General features: G+C 32.3%; 1 protein-coding gene across 2 annotated transcripts in view; it reads right to left on the bottom strand.

Moving 5' to 3' along the window:
- The window catches only part of ERCC6L2 (ERCC excision repair 6 like 2), a 135,630-nt gene that overhangs the window by 35,316 nt on the left and 75,800 nt on the right, over nucleotides 1-24,514 (bottom strand). For both annotated transcript variants that reach the window (XM_074281686.1, XM_074281687.1), the window contains exons 16-17: nucleotides 17,337-18,525; nucleotides 6,546-6,700 (exon numbers count right to left, since the gene is read on the bottom strand). In XM_074281686.1, the coding sequence (XP_074137787.1) occupies nucleotides 6,546-6,700; nucleotides 17,337-18,525 (1,344 nt within the window). The remainder of the gene's footprint in view (nucleotides 1-6,545; nucleotides 6,701-17,336; nucleotides 18,526-24,514) is intronic.

The raw sequence follows: 24,514 nt of genomic DNA, 5'->3' as shown, positions 1-24,514 counted from the left end.
GCCATCTATATTCCCTCTAAAAGAACTAAACTTTACAAGAGGGTTCAAAAACGTCATTACAAAGATTTTTAGCTTACCATCCTCATATTCACACCAAAGACTTCTAACCACATCTACTGAGGGGGGATAATATTTCTATTTTATTTTCTCCAATGAACAACAAACTGAAAACTTGCACAAGACCGATGGCAGACACATTTCTCACTCATTAAGAAATCACAAAATGACAGAACTGAAGTTTGGAGAAACCATGGAGACCATGGGAAAGTCAAATAATCTCTCTTCACCTCAGTTTTATCTTTTAAAAAGGAGATAATAATAATAATAATAATAATACCTACTTGAAAAAGTTATTGTGATGTTCTAACACAAGTAATTTATATATTCTGAAAACCTTAAAAACACCAGATAAAGCCAGTTATTATCACAGATGAGGAAGCTGAGGCCAAGATAGGTTTACAAATCTTGCTTAGAGTCACACAGGCAATAAAGCACTGAGAGGAGATGTGAACCCAGATCTTCTGACTTCAGAGTCAATATTCTTTCTACTTTATCATACTACCTCTCCCCTTTCTGTCACTGATACTGAACATTGAAAATCAGTTGAATTGAAGAAATTTTTTAAGAGGTATTAATTCTATTAACTTTGGAGGTGAAAGTTATTATGATTAAATTTCCAGTACTTAACTTGGAATCATTACTATAAGCCTAATATATGTTATTTTTGTTCTCTGTGTCAATGATACAAAGACAACACGAAGTTGTTCAGTTGTGTCCATGCACTGTAGCATGCCAATATTGTCCACAGAGTTTTCTTGGCAAGGAGATAGATTAGTTATTGCTAATAGGAAGAAACTAGAAAAATATATTCCCATGGGAAAGAATGCTGTCTCAAAACAAGTCAATGGAAATATAAGTGCAATTTTCAGTATTTTTTCTATGTTATTCCAATTATAACTTGTTTACTTATATTCCACTAATAGTACTTTTTCATCAGTTTCGTAACTTTGTACTTGGTAATTTTAGCATCAAGTTACCACTGAATCATCTGTGATGATGAGTTACATCTTTTAATTCTTTTAACCTCTTTAACTTCTTTTAACTTCATTTTATTCTCTGTCTTCTCAACATAGCTATAAGACTAGATATTGGTCAGCCATTGGAGAGATAATGAGGCTATGAGATTTTTCATGGTCCAATTCTCCCCTTGTGAACTAAGCAAAATGCTTTGACCAAGTCGAGAAATTGCAGAACACTTAACTAATTTTTTGACAAAAACATGAAAAAATAATCTCAATGAAAATTAAGAGGATTCTTTCCAAAAATTCAAAAGTAAATAATACAAAAAAATTTTAAATCCTAAATTAAAACATATTCTATGGTCTTTTGTGGTATATTTGTGATGTTTTGTTCTAACAAAATAAGTATGCATAAAGAAAAGGATATTTAAAGACTGGAAGGTTTATGGAATTTTGTTACTCTCCATTCATTGATATCTCAAATAACAAATAATCATTAAATCCAGAGATAATCTATTCTAACTACCAAAACCAACTAAGATCAAATGCCCCCAATGAGCAGGTAATTCCAATAGCTCTGGAACAAGCCATTCCCCATGAGCAGCACGTTTATTTCTGGCCTGCCCCCTTCAGCCATCACATCCAGGGGAATAACCTTTGGTGAATAATTGGCTTTGTAGCTGCAGCAACCTCAACAGTCATTGCTACTGAAGAATCATAAATGATGTTTTTCACAACTGTAATCCTTGCAATTGTCTTGTAGCTCCATGAATAGGGCCTTGTTAATGGAAATGACACTAAAGATAATTCATCATTACCCATGCCTTCCTGATGTTCCTTAAAAGAATTTTCTATCTGACCTGCAGTTCAAAATTACGATAGATTTTTCCAACCCCCTATCAGAATAAGAGGACCTGGCAAAAGGGACCATTGTGCTTTTCTATCTATATCTTCAGCTCTTAGCACAGTGTTATACATAGCATTATTACTTCATAAATACTTTTTAAAATTAATTTATTTTCCAAAATAAAAGCACAGTGATTTTCATTATATTATCATAGAGGAATAATAAATTATAATTTATGTATTTGTATATATTATATTATCAAATTATTAATTATATTATTATACTTATATAATTATATGTAATTAAATATATTGTTAAATTATTATATATTATGTATAATTTATATAAATATATAAATGAATGAATGAATGAATACATTTCATAGAATTTCAAAGAACAAAGAATGTAGAATTTTTCTACATTGAAAAAAGAGGTGGAACTCATAAGGGAAACCTCCTAAGAGATCTTTTTTATAAGAAAAAAAATATATACTTTACAGCAGATGCAAACTTCAAAGGATTATGTTATTTAATTTTTTCTCATTAAAATCTCCTCATATACTTAGTTCAAGTATCATTATTCCCATATTAGAGAAAAGGTAAAGATGGGGAGGTGGAAAGGATTGGGTGACTTATCCAAGATCATACAGTATAATAGTAGAAGAGCTGAATCTCTTACCCAGATTATTTTATTACTATACATACACACAAAAGATTTTGTTATATAAAGCTTCCCAGGGATGGGATATGGAATTACTGTATAAAACTAAGAATTACGTACAATGCAAATTTAATTCAGCTGTTTTGCAAACTGGTTTTTTTTTTTCAAAGTTTTGCTTAAGTTTTTTATTGCTGTCATTCTTCATGATTGCCTGTTTACTAAATTTACTAAATATTCCTGAACATTTAGAAGTTTATTTACTAATATTAACTGATATAATTAATAATTTAAAATTTGCATAGCATATTATTTATCTTATCTCATAAGTTTCACAATATAATTGTAAGTTAAGTACTATTATACATATTTTATAGGCTCAGAGGCTTCTTTATTAGGGTTACACAATTAGCAAATATTAAGATACAGTTTTAATTCAGGTCTTCCTGAAATGAAGTTTCCTATTCAATATATTAATGGTGTCTCCACATTACAACAAGGGTATATATAGCCATATACAGAATAAATATAAAGATGATAAATCAAAAAAAAAAAAAAAAAAGCAAAAACCAAGTTAGTTAAATATGTTTGAGGAGGAGACAAGAATTTGAGGGAATGATGAAAGATTATACATAGAAGGTACTGCTTAAACTATCTTGATGGGAGAATCTTCTAAGCTAGAGGCATAGAGATGAGATTATAAACTACATGGCTGAACAGAGAAAAAGCTGGTTTTTCTGAATTGTAAAGTGCAGAAGAAGGAATGAAGTACAATAAGATTTTAAAGGAATATTGGGGAAGTTTGTAAAGAGCTTTCAAAGCTAAACAAAGGAGTTTATATTTGAACCTAGGAGTCAGAAGTTACTAGAATTGACTTAGTAATGATACTTTCAGATCTGCTGTTTAGACAAATCACTTTGGCTTTACTATGTAGAATGGGAAAGAACTATGAAACGGGGAAACCACTGAGCAGTCTATTACAACAATCTAGGCAAGAAGTGATGAAGGCCTAAACTAAGGCTAGATCTGTGCAAGTAGAAAGAAGGACTTCGATATGAGAAATATTGTGGATGTGGAAATGGGAATATTTGGCATCTGACTGGTATGTGTGGTGAGTGAGCAGGAGAAGCTGAAGTTAACACCAAAATTATGAAACAACACAAGGAAAAATTGTAATGAAAGCCCAGAGAGATAGGATGTCAAGGAAGAGAAGGTTATCAGTAGTGTCAAACACAGCAGTTAGGTAGAAAAGGATAAAGACTGAAAAAAGACAATCATAATTGGCAAATTCAAGATTATTAATAATTCTGAAGAGAGCAGTTTTAATCAAATAAAGATGATAGAAGCTAGACTGCAAAGAGTTGGAGAGGCTGGTCAGATGATTTGACCTTTTCTTATGAAAATATATTTATGTTAGTACCCAGCTCCCAGATTTACTGCGAGGATAAAATGAGATAGTAATTGTAAAGTGTTTTCTAACCTTAAAGTTCTATATAGATAGTAGCTATTATTAATTATGAAGAAAAAAAGGCATGTAAACTATTTGGGAATGAGGGCTCTTTTAACTTTTCCTTGACATTCCTAAAGCCTCAATATGTCCCAGCACATGGTAGGCACTTAACAAATGCTTTATGATTGATTTGGAAAGAGGGAAAAGGAAAATTTGTGCAAAGAACAATATATAGTTTATAAAAGCTGGATTAAATAAATTCTTAATTTTAAAAAGTTGAGATGTTCTTGGCTCAAATTAAAGTAGTTATCTTGCAAATTAAGAATTTTTGTGCCTGTCTTTTGTTTACTTCTCATACTTTCTCAGTTTTTAATGAAGGTCCTTAAGCTATATGAAATGATTCTAGGAATGCTGCTTTCTGATGCTGAAGATGGCCCTGAAAGTTGGGGGTTCTTTGCTCCACTCCTAGCAGTATTTCTACTTTTTGTCTTAAAAATAAATTGGAAACAGCATTACTTAACAGAAACTTGACTTTAATCCTTTGATTGCCACATATAATTAAAAAATATTTTGTTCAGTGGTAGCCCTCTTTGTAGTGGCCAGTAACTGAAAACTAAGTGGATGCCCATTAATTGGAGAATGGCTAAATTGTGGTATATGAATATTATGGAATATTATTGTTCTGTAAGAAATTACCAACAGGGTGATTTCAGAAAGACCTGGAGAGACTTACATGAACTGATGCTGAGTTTAATGAGCAGAACCAAGAGATCATTGTATACTTCAACACCAGTACTATATGATGATCAATTCTGATGGATGTGGCTATCTTCAATAATGAGATGAACCAAATCAGTTCCAATAGAGCAATAATGAACTGAACCAGCTACACCCAGTGAAAGAACTCCGGAGATGACTATGAACCACTACATAGAATTCCCAATCCTTCTATTTTTGTCTGCCTGCATTTTTGATTTCCTTCATAGGCTAATTGTACACTATTTCAAAGTCTGATTCTTTTTTGTACAGCAAAACAACTGTTTGGACATGTATACATATATTGTATTTAACTTATACTTTAACATATTTAACATGTATTGGTCAATCTGCCATCTGGGGGGGGGGGGTGTGGAGAAGAGAGGAAAAATTGGAACAAAAGTTTTAGCAATTGTCAATGCTGTAAAATTACCAATGCATGTATCTGGTAAATAAAAACTATAATTAATAAAAAAAAAAAAGTATTTTGTTCAAAAATGAAGTTTTGTCATTCAAAAAAATTACATAAGTGGATATAAGAAAAATTACTCAGCATCACAAAGCTTATTCTAAAAAAAAATTTAATTCTCAGGTAATGCAATGGAAGATAAGGAAAATGTCTATTCATTTAATTAGATGAAATCATCTAATGGGAAACTAAACACACATTCTATTGCAAGTGAGAAATTCTTGAAGATTCTTGTGTGCAAAATAATCTGAAAGATTAACTGAGGTCTCCATTTCATTTTGTATGTTTGAACATTGTTATATTAATCTTAAAATTATCTACAGAATGAGAAAGATATATTTATGTAGAATTTTTAATTTAGCAGAAGTCATTTGTATAAATGTCTAACAGTTCCTTATTATGTTTCCCAACCACTGGCCAGTAGCAGATTTTTTTCCTTCTTTCTTCCATTTGCTATCAAAAGTTCTTAACTCTTTTTGTTGTTAAATCAGGAAATTAGAAGTTAAATGACTTGCTCAGGGTTATCTGAAAAAATAATTAGCTAGTGAATGTCTGAAGCTAGATTTCAAATTAAGTCTGCCTATTCCAGGCCCAGCACTCTACCCACCAAACCATGAAACTGCTTCTTATAATCTATAAACTTAAAATACTGAATAATGTTGTCATTTCTTCTTCTGAATCCCTTTATTCCTGCATTCTTCCTTCTTCCCAGTTCTTGGTTCCCCACACTTGACCTAAATTACAGAATTCTATCTAGGAGTTCTGGTGCCTAGAGAAAATTCAGGTGTGGTAGAAGTACTTGGGGAGCCATTTTCTAGACCACTACTTATGCTCAGGAATTATGCTAAAATGTTCTATGGCCAAAAAGCAGTACCATTTCACAAACCTACCAATGGAACTGCCTTGAGTGCTGAAATAAGTGTCTCTTCCCCAGGATTATAAATCTGAATAAATGACACCTTCCCCTCAGAAACTGTCCTCCACTCTCCTCATTCCCAAAACAAACCGCCAATCACTTGGAAGTAGCATGCTCTACCATTCTTTTGGCTAAAAGACTGGCTGTGAAGAGAAAGTATCTCTCTCTTCCACTTAGGAAAATTGCTAGTTACCTTCTCCTAGTTATGGTTCTGCTCACGAGAGCTACATGACTCAAAATGCTAAGTACCATATGCTCTTATAATAAGGAATACAGATACTTTTTCCTATAAGTCGTGTAGTTTGGGCTCAGAAACCTTGTTCTAGAAGGCATATGTAGGACTTTTTCATTTCTATAGTAATCATTTTATTAGTAAGTCTATTTGAAAAAATAATTAGATAGTGGTTAAAAGTGCTGTTTGCCCTCTTTACCTTAGTGCTGCATACTGCTATGTTAGCAGGGAGCTGGGAAAACTGTTTCAATTCGAACACATCACGTGTAGCCCATCGGCTCATATGATTTTCTGCTTTGCTTGATCCAATCACGTTCTGGTTAGAATGGATAAAAGCCACTTCTTGAACACCATCTGACAAGTGATAAAAGATGAAAATGAACATTAGAGAAATTTGATGATTAGCAAAAAAAAAATTAAATTCAATCAATCAAAAATTATTTTTATTTACTATGTGTGAGGGAAACCTGGATTTAAGTCATTTTTCTGACACATACTGACTACATTAACCTGCATTGATAAAGGGAAGCTAACTTACCCAGGAAATCCCTAGGTCAAGGGAATTCCAGATCTAATCCCAATAATTATTCTAAATACAAGGGACTTTACTAGATACTGGGGTTACAAAAAATTAAATAAGACATACTTTCCTGCTCACAAAGATATATACTCCATTAAACAGAAGAACAGATACATACATTAGTATGACACATGAAAGGCAAAAGAGAAGACTGTTCTATGAGAAATTTGTGAAGAGAGACAGAAACTTATGCTCTGGGGTAGGGAATATAGAGAAAGGGAGATAAATTCAGAAAGCTTTTATGGAAGAGGCAGTACTTAAATGAGTTTTGAAGAAAATTCAGTAAGACAATGTGTAGGAAAATGTATTTTTAGGCAAAGATGATAGGACAACCCATAAAATGAATAGAAAAGGCGACTATCTTATTTACATTTCAAAAACCCTAAATAAACTAATGTTGCATCAATAAATATATTATTGTCATTATTTTATTGTTGACTCCTTAGGGAACAATCAGGCCATTACTTAAAAATCACAATTCTAAAGCTTAATAGGTATTTGAAATTCTTCCTTTTTTCTTAAAGATTTTATTAAAAATAAAGATTTAAAACTGTTTAGGTCTAACCTTTCCCTTTAATCATTGTGTAAGGCTTATTTTCAGCAAATCAATTTTGTCGATAGTCCTAACTTTTACACTTGAGGTACATTTTGGCCATACAAGGATTTGTGGTAGAAAGAATGTAATTCATTTAAAGAAAAGTACTAGATTCATCTGTTTCCTTTAGCATGTTCTTGACACAGTGACAACAGAAGCTTGGGGTTTATGGTTAAGGGAGTTTTGTCTAATTGATTTTATTCAGCTTTATTATTTGTATATTTTACCTTTTTTGTACCACGCCCAGAAAATGTCAAGATTGGTAACATTTTAGGAAATAAAAAAAAATCTGAAAGAGATTTAAATATGGCAAAATTCTTTATTGTTTTGTTTTTAGATACCTATAATTTATTTTTAAACTATGGACATAACTGATAGGGAGAGAGGCAGGATTTATGAAAGCTTCCTTCAACAGCTCTGGCAATGAACTCATTACCCTGATCTAAAATACTGTACTATTTCAGTTTTAGATCTCTTTCAAATAGAACGTGTCAATCATCTAAAACTATGAAGTGTTTGATAAAACTATATTAATATTCCTCTATATTTTCAAATCACTATGCTATAAAGTTTGGCCATCAATACCCATAGAATCCTCAATTCTGGGATAAAATAATTTCACCAATTTTAACATCTAGAAAGACAGAAAGAAGCCACTTTTGATATGAAAAAAGAAAAAAATGTAATTTTGAAGTTAAATGATAAATCTTTCTAATTAAAGAAACAATCCTATTAAGTACGAGTTAACAACATTGCTCAGATTTCTAAATTTTTGGTCCTGATTTGTAATTCCAATAGTATGAGGTACTCAAGGTGTAGAAATTTCTTCTACCATCACAGATTAATGCATAAAGGGTTAGAGAGTTCCTGGGACACGAAGAATGACTGGGTCCACAGTCATAAAGCCATTTTGTTTAATAAGTCATGACACCTTCCACATGTCATTTAAAGTGGCTTATATTACTGTTATGCCTCAAAAGTTTTCCCTCATAGTTCCTCTTGGATGAATTCTGTAGCAGCCTTCATCATCTTATTCCTGAATTATTGCAATAGTCTTTTGGTTGGCTTCCTTGCTTCCAAAGTCTCTCTACCACTGATCATCCTCGATCTTGCTGCCTAAATGATATTCCCAAAATTAAGGTCTGATCTAATCACCATCTCAGACCATTCAATAAACTCCAGAATCAGAGATAAAACTACCTGATTGGCTTTTAATGTCCTTCATAACCAGGGCCCTCCTATATTTCTAGATTTCTTACATTTTACTCCTTTCCATGAATTATATTATCCAGTGATACTGGCCTGTTTGCTCTTCCACTAATATATTAAACACTTCATCTCCTAACTGATCATTTTTGCTGATTATCCCTCCATCTCTAGAATTTTCCTCTTCCTAATGTTCTTCCCCTTGATTCCCTGGCTAATTTATTCCCTGGCCAAAGAAGTCATTCTTAATTATCCTTACTAGTACTTTTTCTCTGTTAATTATCTCAAATTCATTTTCAATATATCATGTTTATACATAGCTGCTTGCACAGTTTTCTGCATTAGAATGTAAGCTCCCTAAGAGTAAGGACTACCTTTTGCATTTATTTATATCACCAGCCCCTAGCATGGTGCCTGATACATATAGGTGCTTAATAAATGCTTGTTGACTAAAACAAAACCAAATATACTTTCCTATTTACTGGGGAAAAAAAAAAACACCATGCATTTTTAAAGGCATATTGAAAGTAAAAAATCAAACAACAATCTATTTATTATAACTTTTGTTGACTACTTTGACATTAATGTCATTCCAAAAGTATATAAATGCAAAGATGTGTTGCACACTTAGTTTAGTACTAAATACTTGAACACTTTTAAGTTTTCTGAACTGAAATAAGTTTTCAGAAATATATTAAAGTCCTAATACATGTAAGGAATAGTACTATGCTTTGGGGGAGGCACAAAAGTAAACAGGACACATGACTTAGTATAGTGTGAAAGATGAACAGAATCTTACATATAGTCTAGTTCAATCTCCCTACCATATAAATATTAAACTGACGACTGGGGAGCTAAATTAAAGATTTAGCTTAGCTTATATAGCCAAGACCAGAACAGAACTCCTAAGTATAACATACACAGATTCCATGCCCTCAAAGGATTTGCAACCTAATAGATCAATCAACAGGCATATATTACACATCTACTGTATGCAAAGGATTTCCCTAAACAATATAGTTTAAATATTATGTGCAAAATGATTTACAAGTGAAGGCAAAGAGAAAGAAGATTGTCAAGACAGTGGTTCTTAAGCTTTATTTTTGCTAAATAGAATTCCCTTTAATAGTCTGATAAATCTATGGATTCCTTCTCAGAACATTTTTAAATTTCAAAAATAAAATACAATATGAATAAAAAGGGAATTATATTTAACAAAATATTTTTTTTTAAAGTTCATGGGCTCTGGGTTAAGAACCCTTGACCTAAGATTCCTCTTTCTATAATAATGAGTTGGCTTTTAAACTTCATCTATAAAATTTGCTAACAGAGAAAATCTGTCATTCATTTTCTCTGTATAAGCCAATCTCTTCAGAGACCACATACAAAGATGTTATAATATACTGTGATTTACACCAGATTGGATTTATACCAGGAATGGAAGATTGCTTCAATACTAGGAAAACTATAAACAAACTATATGATTATTAACAAAAAGGAAATCACAAGATTATATAGATGCTGAAAACATTTTTGACAAAATAAAGATCATTTTTGTTAACAGTAATTTTAAAAAATACCATATCAAACTGAATTTTTTTCCTTCCAAACATGACTAATTGGCTTAAACAGAGCCAAGTATCTGTCAAAAATCAAAACTAGCAATATATGCAATGGAGAAATATTAAAGCTATTTCTAACTATGATCAGGAAAAAAAATCAAAGATGTCTGTTATCATTACTATTATATGATATAGCTCTAAAATGTTAACTGTAATATTCTTCTCTAAAGTCTAATGTTCTCTGGGAGCAGGTTCTTGGGGGGCTTCTGGAGGCTGCCAGTAATGACCACAAGTGCAGCCAGGGATTAAAGTCCAAATCCTTTATTGTTTTCTTTTAAGTTTTGTCTCCTTCCTGGGGCCCAGTTAGCTTTCTTAGAGGCCTATCTCTCTCTTGGTTCCAAGAACTCCTGCCACTAGTCCTTTGCCTCTGCCAGCTTCTGCCTCTAGCTTCCTCCGAAAAAGCTTCTAATGGGCTTGTCTTTCCTGGCCTTGACAGCTCCTCCTTATATGCCCCACACAGAGTATACACCAATCATTTTATCACTAGGAAACCATTATTTGTTATTAAATCAGTGCTAAACTAGATTTAGCCATTGTCTCCTTAATTCTACTTAGTATCTTGTTTCAAGTTCTGGCCCATAACATCTCCTTTGTAGGATTAAATCAATCATACTAAACCATGCTAAGTTAGATAATTATTATCTCTATCAATTCCTCAGTCTTAGTACTTTGTAAGAATTATAACATCTCCTTGTAGGATCAGATCAATCATACTGAATCATGCTAAATTAGATAATTATTGTCTCTATCAATTTCAGTGTCTTAGTACCTTGTAAGAATCCTAACAGTTAACTATGACAATAAGACAAGAAAAAGAAACTGAGGAAATAAAGTGTTGATGAGGTGGAAAGACATTTACAACTTTGGCAGATAATATAATTAATTTAGAAAACTTTAGAGATTCAACTAAAATTAATTGAAGAAATTAATTTAAGTTTAAGTAGCAGTAGAGGAACCTTAAGGAAAATAGCAGCAGAGAAAATAAATGCACAAAATCATCAGCTACAGTTCCTGGGGAAAGCTCTATATGTGTGTGGGTATGTTGGGAGGAGGGCTTAATAGTAATGTAAAACTAACAAAGAAAATAAAATCAATGAAATGTTTATGTTGGTTTATATTTGTTAAGATTATAACATAGAAAGGAGAGAAATTTTTGTTTGTTTTTTGTTTTGTTTTTGTTTCTTTTATTGAGGGTAGGTATCAATCAGGGAAGGCTTAGTGAAAGAGGTACTATCTGAACTAGGCCTTGAAGAAAAAAGTAGTATTTCAATAGGTAAGATGTTGAAGATCAGATCAATTGAGGTATAGGGAACAAGGAAATGAAGGCAATGGCAATAGGGAATAGGAACTGGTCTAGTTTGACAGGATTGTAGATGAAGGAGAATAACATAAAGTTAGACAGGCAGATTGGTCTTAGATAGCAGAGGGATTGTGGAACTCAAAATTTAATTGGTAAGTAGGGGGAAATGACTAGAGGCTTTTGGGAGAAGCTAAATGGACATTAGAAAAAGTTTTTTAGAAGAATGGGCTGGAGAGGAGAAGCAAGAAAATGGAGCTAGAAAGATGGGTTGGAAGGTTATTTTACAACATCGATTATAGAAATGGAGTGAATAATGAGGGTAGAAACTTAAGTGGTGGCATTGTAAGGCGAAAAGATGGGCCAAAATGCAAACATTTCAAAGGTAGAATCAACAAGACTAGGGAACTGGTTAAATTTGGGAGACAGCAGAAGAGAGACTAAAAAGTGACTGGTTTTGAGCCAGGTAACTGAGAAAATGGCACTGACAATGATAGAAATGAAAAATTTAGAAGAATGAGAAATTTAGTATGAATGGATAATGACAAGTTCAGTTTTAGACATTGAATTAGAGAGCTGAATAGGAGATCAAAGAGAAGATGTGTCCAGAAAGTATTTTGAAATGAGAGAAGCCAAGATGGCAGGAAGAAGTCAGAAAATTTTCTAAGCTCTTCATAATTTCCTTTAGAAACAACCTTAAATCAAGACTCTAATCAGATTCTTGACAGAATGAAATAATTTTCCAGGTTATGATACTTCTTTCAGGAAAAGTCTATCTCAGGTAAAAGGAGAGTGAGTCACTCAATGATAGTGAGGTGTGAGAAATTTAGGGAAGATTCTTATCCACAAGACAGATCAGCAGCAGAGGCCCCTCCATCCTAACCCAGTTGACCAATGGCTAAGCATTATCAGCTGTGAGACTTCCAGTCCCATAGAAAGAGAAAATTTGAAAAGTTAAACTGTATATATCACTACATGGGAAGATGATACTTGTAACTCTTGAGAATGGTATCTTTTATTGGAATATTTAGAAGGTGGTTTATATAGATAGAGGATGTGGGAATAGATTGACTTTGGTGTTATAATAATTTTTTTAAGCCATTAAGGTATAGAAAAGAACTATACTGGAAGAAGAGGAAAGGGGAGATAAAATAGGGTAAATAAGAGCACATAAAGAGGAAAAAGATCTATTATAGTAGAGGGAAAGGAAGAGCATGAGCATTAACCTCATTGTATTTGGCTCAAAGAGAGAATAATACACACCTTATTGTACAGAGAAATTTATCTTACTCTACAAGGAAGTAGGAGGTAAAGGGGGAAAAGAAAAAGGGGTGGGAGGATGAGAGAAGGAACAGCAGATTGAGGGAGGTGAGGATCAGAAACAAAACAATGGTGAGGAGGGAAAGAGTAAAAGGAGAGAGCAAAGTATAAATGGGTAAAAATATGATGGAGGGAAATACACAGCTTGCATCATAATTATGAATGTGAATGAGGTGAATTATTCTATAAAATGGAAGTGGAAAGCAGAGCAGACAAAAAGTCAGAATCATATAATATGTTGTTTATAAGAAACACATCTGAAGCACAGAGATATACACAAGAGTAAAGGTAAAAGGCTAAAACAGAATATATTATGTTTCATATGAATTTAAAAAGCAAAAGTGAAAAAAGATCAAATTAAAAGAGTTAAGGAAGGAAATTATAATTTGCTAATGGGTACCATAGTTAATTAAGTAATATCAACATGAAATATAAATACATCAAGTGGTATAAATCAAAATTCTTAGAAGAGAAGTTAAGTGAGTAGAAGGAAGAAATACATAGCAAAACCATATTAATATGGTATATCAACCTCCTTCTCTCAGAACTAGATAAATAAAACCACAAATTAAGCAAGAAAGAAGGAGGTAAACAGAATTTTAGAAAAGTTGGATATGACAGATTTCTGGAGAAAACTGAATGGGAATAGGTAAGAATATACTTTTTTCCTCAATAGTACGTGGCACTTATGCAAAAACCTACCAGGTGCTAAGGCATGAAAACTTCATAATCAAATGTAGACAGGCAGAAATATTAAATGCATCCCTTTCTGATCATGATGCAACATAAATTATGTGTAATAAAAGGCCAGGGAAAATAAATCAAAATTATTTGAAAACTAAATAAATAATCTAATGCTAAAGAAATGGTAAATCAAACAATAAATTATAGATACAATCAATAATTTTATACAAGAGAATATCAATAATGAGACAACATCCCATAAGTTTTTATGGGATGCAGACAAAGTACTTCTTAGGATAAATTTTATATCTCTAAATACTTAAATTAATAAATGGAGAAAAGGAGATCAATTAATTGGGCATGCAATTAAATAAGTTGGTAAAAGGACATAGTGAAAACCCTCCCAATTAAATACCAAATTGGAAATTCTAAAAATCAAAGGAGATTAATAAAATTGAAAGCAAAAAGTTATTGTACAAACAACTAAAATTAAGAGTTGGTTTTATGAAAAAAAAAAAAAAAAAAAGATAAATCTTTAGTTAATTTAACAAGAAGAAAACCAAATTACCTGGATCAAAAATGAAAAGAGTGAATTTATCACCAATGAAAATGAAATTAAAGCAATAATTAGAAGCTATTTTGCCCAAATGTTTGTCAGTAAATCTGACAATCTAACTGAAAAGGATGGATATTTACAAAAATATAAATTGCCCAGATTAAGAGAAGAGGAAATAAAATACTGATCCCCACTGTTAAAAATTTTTTTTAAAAAAAATGAATAATCAATGAATTCCCTAAGAAAAAATTCCCAGGGCCAGATGGATTTAGAAATTAATTCTACCAAACATTTAAACAACAATTAATTTCAATACTATATAAACTATTTAGAAAAATAGGAGTCCTACCAAATTCCTTTTATGACACAAATATAGTAAAGCCAAAACTGAGAAAGAAAATTTTAGGACAATTTCCTTACTGCAAAAATTTTAAATAAAATATCAGTAAAGGGATTACAGCAATTTATCACCAGGATAATACACTATGACCAAATAGGATTTATACCAGGAATGCAAGGCTGGTTCAATATCAGGAAAATTATCTGCATAATTGGTCACATCAATAACAAAAGTAACAGAAATCATAATTATCGCAATAGACGCAGAAAAAAACCTTTGGCAAAATATAGCACTGATTCCTATAAAAACACTAGAAAGCATAGGAATAAATGGAGCTTTCCTTAAAATGATAAGAAGCATCTATCTAAAATCATCAGCAAGCATTACATGTAATGGGGATAAGCTAGAAACATTCCCAGTAAGATCAGGGTGAAACAAGGATGTCCGTTATCAACACTATTATTCAAATATTGTACTAGAAATGTTAGCTTTAGCAATAAGAAAAAGAAATTGAAGGAATTTGAATAGGCAATGAAGAAATAAAATTTACACTTCAGATTACTACAATTTTGTGGTATCTCTCTTTTTTCTCTGAGCTTTCAAACGTTGACAATGACTAAGAAATTATATCTATTAATTCTTTCGGTGCCTAGTTACATATTTCTTCTAGATTTGATGATTTGAAATTATCAAGGGTAGCTAGTTGTTGTCTTACAATCTCCCTTCTTATTAGATTTCAACTCTGTATGTAGCTTTGCAATTTTTACAGTGAAATAGAGGTTTGGATTTCACATCTCTATCTCTAATTCTTAACTCTCTAGTCTCTCATTTCTTCCCCCCTCCCATTTAATATTTCATTTTTTTCCAATTACATGTAAAGATAATTTTCAACATTCACTTTTGTAAAATTTTGAGTTCCAACTTTTAAACATATTTCCATATTAGTCATGGTGTGAGAGAAAAATCAAAACAAAAGAGGAAAATACAAGTAAGAAAAACTAAACAGATTTAAAAAAAAAAAAAGTTAAAATAGCATGCTTCAATCTGCATTTCTTTTCCTGGTTCTTTCCCTGAATTTTTTGAAAGCTCAAAGAAAAAAAGGAAGATACCACAAATTTGTATAGGTCCCACAGAATTGAAAGGGCAAATGCTTTTACTTTTCAAAAAAGGGGAAAGGCAGGGAGTCTGAAGATTCCACATGATGCGGAATTTATTTATTAAAAGATTGGTAAGCAAAGACCTAGAAAAGGAAATTATGGTTAAAAAACAAAACAAAACAAAACAAAACATTGAACATAGCACTATACACACAAACACTCAGAGTGAGAGAGAGTGAGAGAGAGAGAATTAGTTTTGCTTAACTAACCTGACTTACTCTTTTGATAAGATTATTTTATTACTGGATAAAAATGCTATAGATATAATTTATTTAGATTTCTCAAAAAAAATGACAAAGTCTGTCATATGAGGTGAGAAGACTGAAAAGGTGGATTTGAAATCAGGTAAACAACTGAACTCAAAAAGTGGTTTAGTGTCAATTTGGAAGAAGTTCTATAATGGAGCAACCTAGGGATCTGAAGTTGGCCCATTTGTCATTTTGAACAGTGATTTGGATTAAGGCATAGATGGCATGCTTATCAAATTTGCAAATGACCTAATGCTAGGAAAAATGAGTATCATATTGGATGATAATCAAGATAAAAAAAGGTTCTAAAAGATTAAATATTGGGGTAATATATTAATTTTTTTTAATTAAGAGGAATGGAAAATTCTTTAGTTTAAGTTCAAAAAATTAACTTCACTAGAACAAAATGAGGAAAGCACAGATAAATAGCAATTTGCCTATTAACAGTGTGATGTGGTGGCTAAAAAAAAAAAAAAATAATAATAATAATAATAATGACATCTTAGGCTCCATTAAGAGAGACATAGAATTTAGGACTGTAGAGATACAAATACTATGATATTTTGTGCCCTGAGCATCTGCAGCACAGTGTAAAGCATCAAATTTTAAGAGGTTACAAATTGTAGAGCATTCAGAGGACTATGACTAGAATGGTGAAGGCATCTCAAATGAAAAACCATATGATACAACGAAAAGAGAACTGGTTCTGAAATCAAAAGACAGGTACAATTCCTGCCTTTGTATTCTTTGTACCTGTATTATCTTGGGCAAATGATACTCTCTCTGGACCTCAGATTCCTCATGCCCAATATGAGAAAGTTATATTAGATGACCTCGGAATTTTCTTCAAGCTCTGAGAGCTGTGATCCTATGATATTACATCATACAAAAATTAGTTGAAGGCACTATGGATGCGCAAACTGAAGAAATGAAAACTCAAGAGGCCATGAAACTGTTTTCATGCATCTGAAGAATTATTACATGAATTAATATTAAACTACTTGTAAGAATCTTGGTTCAAGAAGGCACAAATAGAAGAAATAGGTAAAAATTGCAAGGAAACAATATTAGGAAAAGTTAAGGAAAAATTTCCTAACAATGAGAATTGTTCAAAAAGTAGAATGGGTTTCCCCAATAGGTAGAAAAGTTTTCCCTAACTGGAAGTCTTCAAACAAAATCTGGATAACCACTTGTTGAGAATGTTGTAGAAATCATTTTTGTTCATATATGGATTCAAATACATGACAAGTTCTAATTCTGAGATTCTGTCATCTCCATAGATTTGAAAACTGAAGCCATCGCAATTAGATAAAGGTGCTATGAGAATTTCTAAAGGTATGAACAAACATTTTTAATAATAATATTCAGAAAAAATTTATAATTACCTAAAAAGTTATCCATGGATTCGCTTTTCTGTTCTTGAATAATGTCACTATCTTCATTTGAAAGTATTTTGGGTTCCCTTTGTGGAAAACTGGTGCTTTTTTTATTATAGTCAGGAGATTCTGTTGTAAAAGAAAGCCTGCATTTCTTATTTTTTTGTCTATGACTTTTTTTAGAGAAAATGATTTTACTAGCTGCTGAATCATCATCTGAAGATGAAAAATTTATATTCTGAGAGTCACCTTCTAGATTTGCTGAATATAGCTGGCTTGTTTCCAGCTTGTCACGAAGGCTCATTTTGTTTCCTTTTTTGGGTGTAAATTTAACAGAGCTAATTATTTTCTTTTTTATCTTTGATTCTGAGGACATCTCAATATCATCTGATTCATCACTAATATCACTTACACTTTTCCTTTCCTTTAGAGATTTTTGGACAATATTCTCTGGGTGGTTTTTCCTATTAAAAGCTGAATAATTTACATTAAAGTCAGATTTCTTGGAACCTGACCAATGGTCAACACTGGTGGTCCTTTTAAAGAGATTTTCTGTTTTAGAATTTTCAGATACATCAAAGAGTTGTTCATCATTCTTAGGAAAAAACAATCTTTCATTTGTAAATTGTGTTGGAAAGATGATATCACTAGCATCTGAACTATCTTCTGCTTCTGTAGTCTTAGGGGAAGAACAGGGCTGTTCATCTTTATTTTTTAAGTCCCTTTTACTATCAGAATCAGAAGAAACACTGAGTTTCAGAGTTTCTGTCCTCCTTTGACATTTAAATTTATCTTTATGCTTTAGGTTGCTAGTTGTTTTCTGATACAATAAAATACTTCCAGGGCTCTGACTCTTCTGGCAGTTACTGACTCTATTATCTTTTCCTTCTTCTTCTAGATAGTGCAAAGATTGATCATCAGAACTTTCATCATTAGAATCAACATTTTCATCACTTTCTTCAAACAAACCAGCTTTTCCCTCAAAAAACCTGGAAAAACCACACTGAAGTAAAGTAAGCTGTCCTGAAGAAATTGCAATGTTATTTTTATCAGAAATTTTGTTTTTAGCAGTTTTTGTCCTTGAGCTTCCCAGGGCTTCCTCATCACTGAAGTCACAGCAGAGATCAGATACTTCTTTTTCTACTACTTCCTCAGATTGTCTTTGTTTTTTATTTTCTTGACATTCAGGATCTGCACTCTAAATTGTAAAAGGAAAAAAAAAGAATAATGGGAACAGGAGAAAATATTACAATTTATCCATCATTATCAATGGCCACTTCCTCTTGAGAATCAATAAGAATACCAGCATAATGTCTGTCCTTATTCATTTGGTGTTTAATATTTTCAAAGCACTTTACATCTAGTACTTTACTAAAAAAAAGGCACCTGGTTAAATAACAGTAGCTATGTTCTAATTGCTGCGGGTAGTCCCTCCAGTGATTCATATCAATATCCAACCATCCTTGGCAATTCTTGTTCATAGATGTCCACAAATTCACCCACTATGCTGGGAAGCCTTCCACAGTTTCTCTTGATGGGGTATAAGAGTATGGTGTAAGAGGCTGGTTCAATGAAAAAAAGATTGGATTTGGAATCAAAGTACCTGAATTTGAATACCAGCTCTGCTACTTATTACCTGTGTGATTAATGACAAGTAACAATCTCTCTGAGTTGCTAACAACTAAAGATTTGAGGAAATGAAATTTTAAAAATGTATTATTCCAGCATACTCTTTTAGCTTTTCAGATGAAAGAGGACTTAAATGAAGGAATACATAATTATTTGTAGGGAAAAAGGGAAAATCTATAGCAGAGAGGCCAATCCTTTAAGATACAGAAATCAAAGATCTCAATCTTAAGAGCTGGAAATACATAAACTCTTCTTTAAAAAAAAAAAAAAAAAAAGTTTTTCTTTTCAAAACATACTGATAGTTTGCAACATTCACCCTTGCAAAATCTTGTGTTCCAAAATTTTTTCTACCTCCTCCTACTACAAGTAATCCAATATCGGTTAAATATGTGTAATTCTTCAATATATGCTGTTATTACTATTATTATTATTATTACTATTACAATGTTCTCTTGGTTCTACTCATTTACTTAGTATCATTTCATGTAAGTCTTCCAGGCCTCTCTGAAATCATCCTCCTGATCATTTCTTACAGAACAATAACATTTTATAACATTCATATTCCATAACCTATTCAGCCATTCTCCAACTGATGGGCATCCACTCAGTTTCCAGTTTCTTGCCACTACAAAAAGGCATGGGACAATTTTTTTTACACATGTACATCTTTTTTCCTCCTGTAGGATCTCTTTGGGATACAAGCCCAGAGAGACACTGCTGAATCAAAGGGTATGTACAATTGATAGCCCTTTGGGCATTGTTCCATTTTGCTCTCCAATAACAGTTGACAATTCAGTTCACAATTCCACCAACAATGTATCAGTGTCCCAGTTTTCCTACATCTTCAACATTCATCATTTTCTTTTCCTGTCATCTTAGTCAATCTGAAAGGTGTGTAGTGGTACCTAAGAGTTATCTTAATTTGCATTCCACTGATCAATAATGATTTAGAACATTTTTTCACATGACTAGAAATGGTTTTAATTTCTGCATCTGAAAATTGTCTATTAATATCCTTTGACTATTCATAACCTATTCTTATATAGGAAAAAATTTTCCACTTATGTTTTAAAGATTCACAAACTGCAATAGTTCGCCAGTCAAAACAATCAAAAAACAAATAATGAGGAAAATTGGTTAAAAATAAGATCCAGTGTTATGACACCAGTAATGGCATACATAGAGAACTCCAAAGATTCAACAAAAAAGCTATTAGAAATAATCCACACCTTTAGCAAAGTTGCAGGATACAAAATAAATCCACATAAATCATCAGCATTCTTATATGTCACTAACAAAGTCCAACAGTTAGAGTTACAGAGAGAAATACTGATAGTATAAAATATTTAGGAATCTATCTGCCAAGGAAAATCAGAAACTATATGAGCAAAACTACAAAACACTTTCCACACAAATTAAGTCCTATCTAACCAACTGGAAAAATATTAAATGCTCTTGGATAGGGCGAGCAAATATAATAAAGATGACAGTACTACCTAAACTAATCTATTTATTTAGCGCTATACCAATCAGACTCCCAAAAAACTATTTTAATGACCCAGAAAAAATAACAACAAAGTTCATATGGAAAAACAAAAGGTCAAGAATTTCAAGGGAATTAATGAAAAAAAAAAAATCAAATGAAGGTGGCCTAGCTGTACCAAATCTAAAATTATGTTATAAAGTAGTGGTTACCAAAACCATTTGGTATTGGCTAAGAAATACACTAGTTGATCAGTGGAATAGGTTAGGTCCAAAGGACAAAATAATTAATAACTCTAACAACCTAGTGTTTGACAAATCCAAGGACCCCCCGCCTTTGGGATAAGAACTCAGTGTTTGACAAAAATTGCTGGGAAAATTGAAAATTAATATGGCAGAAACTAGGCATTGATCCACACTTAACACTGTACACCAAGATCAGGTCAAAATGGGTTCATAACCTAGGAATAAAGAATGAGATTATAAATAAATTAGAGGAACATAGGATAGTTTACCTCTCAGACCTGCGGAAGAGGAATGAATTCATGACCAAAGAAGAACTAGAGATCATTATTGCTCACAAAATAGAAAGCTTTGATTATATCAAATTGAAAAGTTTTTGAACAAACAAAATCAATGCAGATAAGATTAGAAGGGAAACAATAAACTGGGAAAACATTTTTACAGTAAAAGGTTCAGTAAAAGGCCTCATTTCCAAAATATATAGAGAATTGACTCTAATGTATAAGAAATCAAGCCAATCTCCAATTGATAAATAAATGGTCAAAGGATATGAACAGACAATTCTCGGATAAAGAAATTGAAACTATTTCTAGTCATCTGAAAAGATGATCCAAATCATTAATAATCAGAGAAATGGAAATTAAGATAACTCTGAGATACTACTACACACCTGTCAGATTGGCTAGAATGAGAGGGAAAAGTAAGGCAGAATGTTGGAGGGGATCTGGGAAAACAGGGACACTGATACATTGTTGGTGGAACTGTGAATACATCCAGCCATTCTGGAGAGCAATTTGGAACTATGCTCAATAAGTTATCAAACTGTGCATACCCTTTGATCCAGCAGCGTTGCTACTGGGTTTGTATCCCAAAGAGATCTTAAAGAAGGAAAAGGGACCTGTATGTGCAAGAATGTTTGTGGCAGCCCTTTTTGTGGTGGCCAGAAACTGGAAACTACATGGATGCCCATCAAATGGAGATTGGCTGAATAAATTGTGGTATATGAAGGTAATGGAATATTATTATTCTGTAAGAAATGACCAGCAGGATGATTTCAGAAAGGCCTGGAGAGACTTACATGAACTGATGCTGAGTGAAACCAGCAGATCATTATATACTTCAACAACAATACTTTATGATGATCAATTCTGATGGACGTGGCCCTCTCCAACAATGAGATGAACCAAATCAGTTCCAACAGAGCAGTAATGAGCTGAACCAGCTACACTCAGAGAAGAACTTTGGGAGATGACTAAACCACTGCATAGAATTTCCAATCCCTCTAATTTTGTCCACCTGCATTTTGGATTTCCTTCACAGGCTAAATGTACACTATTTCAAAGTCCGATTCTTTTTGTTTAGCAAAACAACTGTTTGGTTATGTATACATATATTGTATTTAATTTATACTCTAACATATTTAACATGTATTGGTCAACCTGCTATCTGGGGGGAGGAGGGAGAAGGAGGGGAAAAACTGGAACAAATGGTTTAGCATTTGTCAATGTTGTAAAGTTACCCATGCAAATATCTGGTAAATAAAAACTATTAAATAAAAATAATAATAATAATAATAATAATAATAAGATCCAGAGGCTCCTCTTAGCCATCATTAATAAATGCAACATAAAGATATTAAGAGGGGGCAGCTAGGTGGCACAGTGGATAGAGCACCAGCCCTGAAGTCAGGAGGACCTGAGTTCAAATCTAATCTCAGACACTTAACACTTCCTAGCTGTGTGACCCTGGGCAAGTCACTTAACCCCAGCCTCAGGGGGGAAAAAAAAAGATATTAAGAAATAATTTCTGCAACATATTTAAATCCAAAATTGTATTATGTCATTGGTAAAGCTTTCAGTCAGCAGTAAAGCATTCCTTACTGATTGATCAAACAAAAATAAAGATATTTTCTATATCAGAATACTCTCAGGAGTTTAATATTTATGTAAATCATGGACAAAGAACATGAACAGACAATTGTCAGAAGAAGAAATTAAAGCCATTTCTAGTCATATGAAAAAATTCTTTAAATTACTATTGATTAGAGAAATGCAAATTAAGACAACTCTGAGGTACCACTACATACTTCTCAGATTGGCTAAGATGACAGGAAAAGATAATGATAAATGTTGGAGGGGATGTGGGAAAACTGGGACACTAATACATTTTTGGTGGAATTGTGAGCTGATCCAACAATTCAAGAGAGTAATTTGTAACTATGCAAAGGGCTATCAAACTATGCCTACTCTTTGATGTATCAATGTTTCTACTGAGTCTGTATCCCAAAAAGATCATAAAAAATGGAAAAGGACTCACATGTGCAAAAATGATTGTAGCAGCCCTTTTTGTAGTGGCAAGAAACTGAAAACTGAGTGGATGCCCATCAGTTGGGAAATGGATGAATAAGTTATGGTAAATGGAATATTATTATTCTATAAGAAATGTTTCAGAAAGGCCTGGAGAGACTTACATGAATTGATGCTAAGTGAAATGAGTAGAATCAAGAGAACATATTACACAGAAACAACAAGATTGTGCAGTGGTCAATTCTGAAGGCCATGGCTTTTTTAGATAATAAGGTGACTCAGGCCAATTCCAATACACTTGTGCAGAGAGCCATGTGCATTCAGAAAGCAAGCTATAGGGACTGAATATAGATCACAATATAGAATTTTTCACCTTTTTTTATTGCTGTTTGCGTGCTTTTTTCTTTCTTTCTCATTTTTTCCCCTTTTTGATCTGATTTTTCTTGTGCAGCATGATAAATACCGAAATGTTTAGAAGAATTTCACATGTTTAATATATCTTGGATTATTTGTTTTCTAGGGAAGGGAGTGGGGCAAAGGGAGAGAGAAAGATTTGGAACACAAGGTTTTTCAAGAATGAATGTTGAAAACTACCTTTGCAGATATCTTGGGGGAAAAAAAAAAAAAAAAAAAAGCTATTATTAAAAAATAAAAAGAATCATGTCCAGAGAATCAGAAAGAATCAGAAAGGACCTACGGGGGCATCTAGTCCAATTTCCTCATTTTAGAATTAAGGAAATGGAGGACAAGGGAGATTAAGTAAATTTTTATCAGTAATGCAGCTTCTACATGCCTGAGATAGGATTCAAATTCAGGTCCTGTTACTCTAGTGCTCTTTTCATATGTCATGTTGTTACTATTATTACCTAATTATGCTTCTATAAACATCTAAGTTGCACAAGATGATGGCAATATACAGTATCCATAGCACATATCAAATCCATTTATTAAAAATTAATTTGCTGTGATTTACAAGAATTTATTTTTTTTAGACAGCACTTGGAAGTATTAGGCCTTTTACATTCATTTAAATTTTAAAGATAAATTCAATGTTACATAAATGTCCTGGTAATAGGGCAATTTACTAACAAAGTGCTGTCATTGGATTACTTTTACATGTGAGATACAAAGCAAAAGAAATGGTTTGATTCAGAGACAGTACTGATTTGATTTTATTTTTAGAAAAGATTTATTAACTTCCAGTTTGAACTGGTTCACTAGGGTTTTTTTGTTTGCTTAATTTTGTATCAATTTGTATTTCAATAATAAAAGGATCCTAGGTTTGGTAATGATTCAAATAAGCACAGTTCAATTTAATTTGAGAGTTATCATTTGATTCAAAATCCTGCTATAAATGGATTTAGCTCAAGGATATTCTAATATTTGCTGAAAATTCAAGAATGGAAAGTTAGTGTTCTAACTTTCTAATTTTTATTTCTAAAAATCATAGTTCTACTATGATTTTTGTGAAAATAATTCTCTGACTTATTCTGGAATGAATCTCAAACAGTATTTTTATTTTCTCAG

The sequence above is a fragment of the Sminthopsis crassicaudata genome, chromosome 1, assembly GCF_048593235.1.
Source record: "Sminthopsis crassicaudata isolate SCR6 chromosome 1, ASM4859323v1, whole genome shotgun sequence".
Lineage (NCBI taxonomy): Eukaryota > Metazoa > Chordata > Mammalia > Dasyuromorphia > Dasyuridae > Sminthopsis > Sminthopsis crassicaudata.
This window is presented reverse-complemented; position numbering and strand designations above follow the sequence as displayed.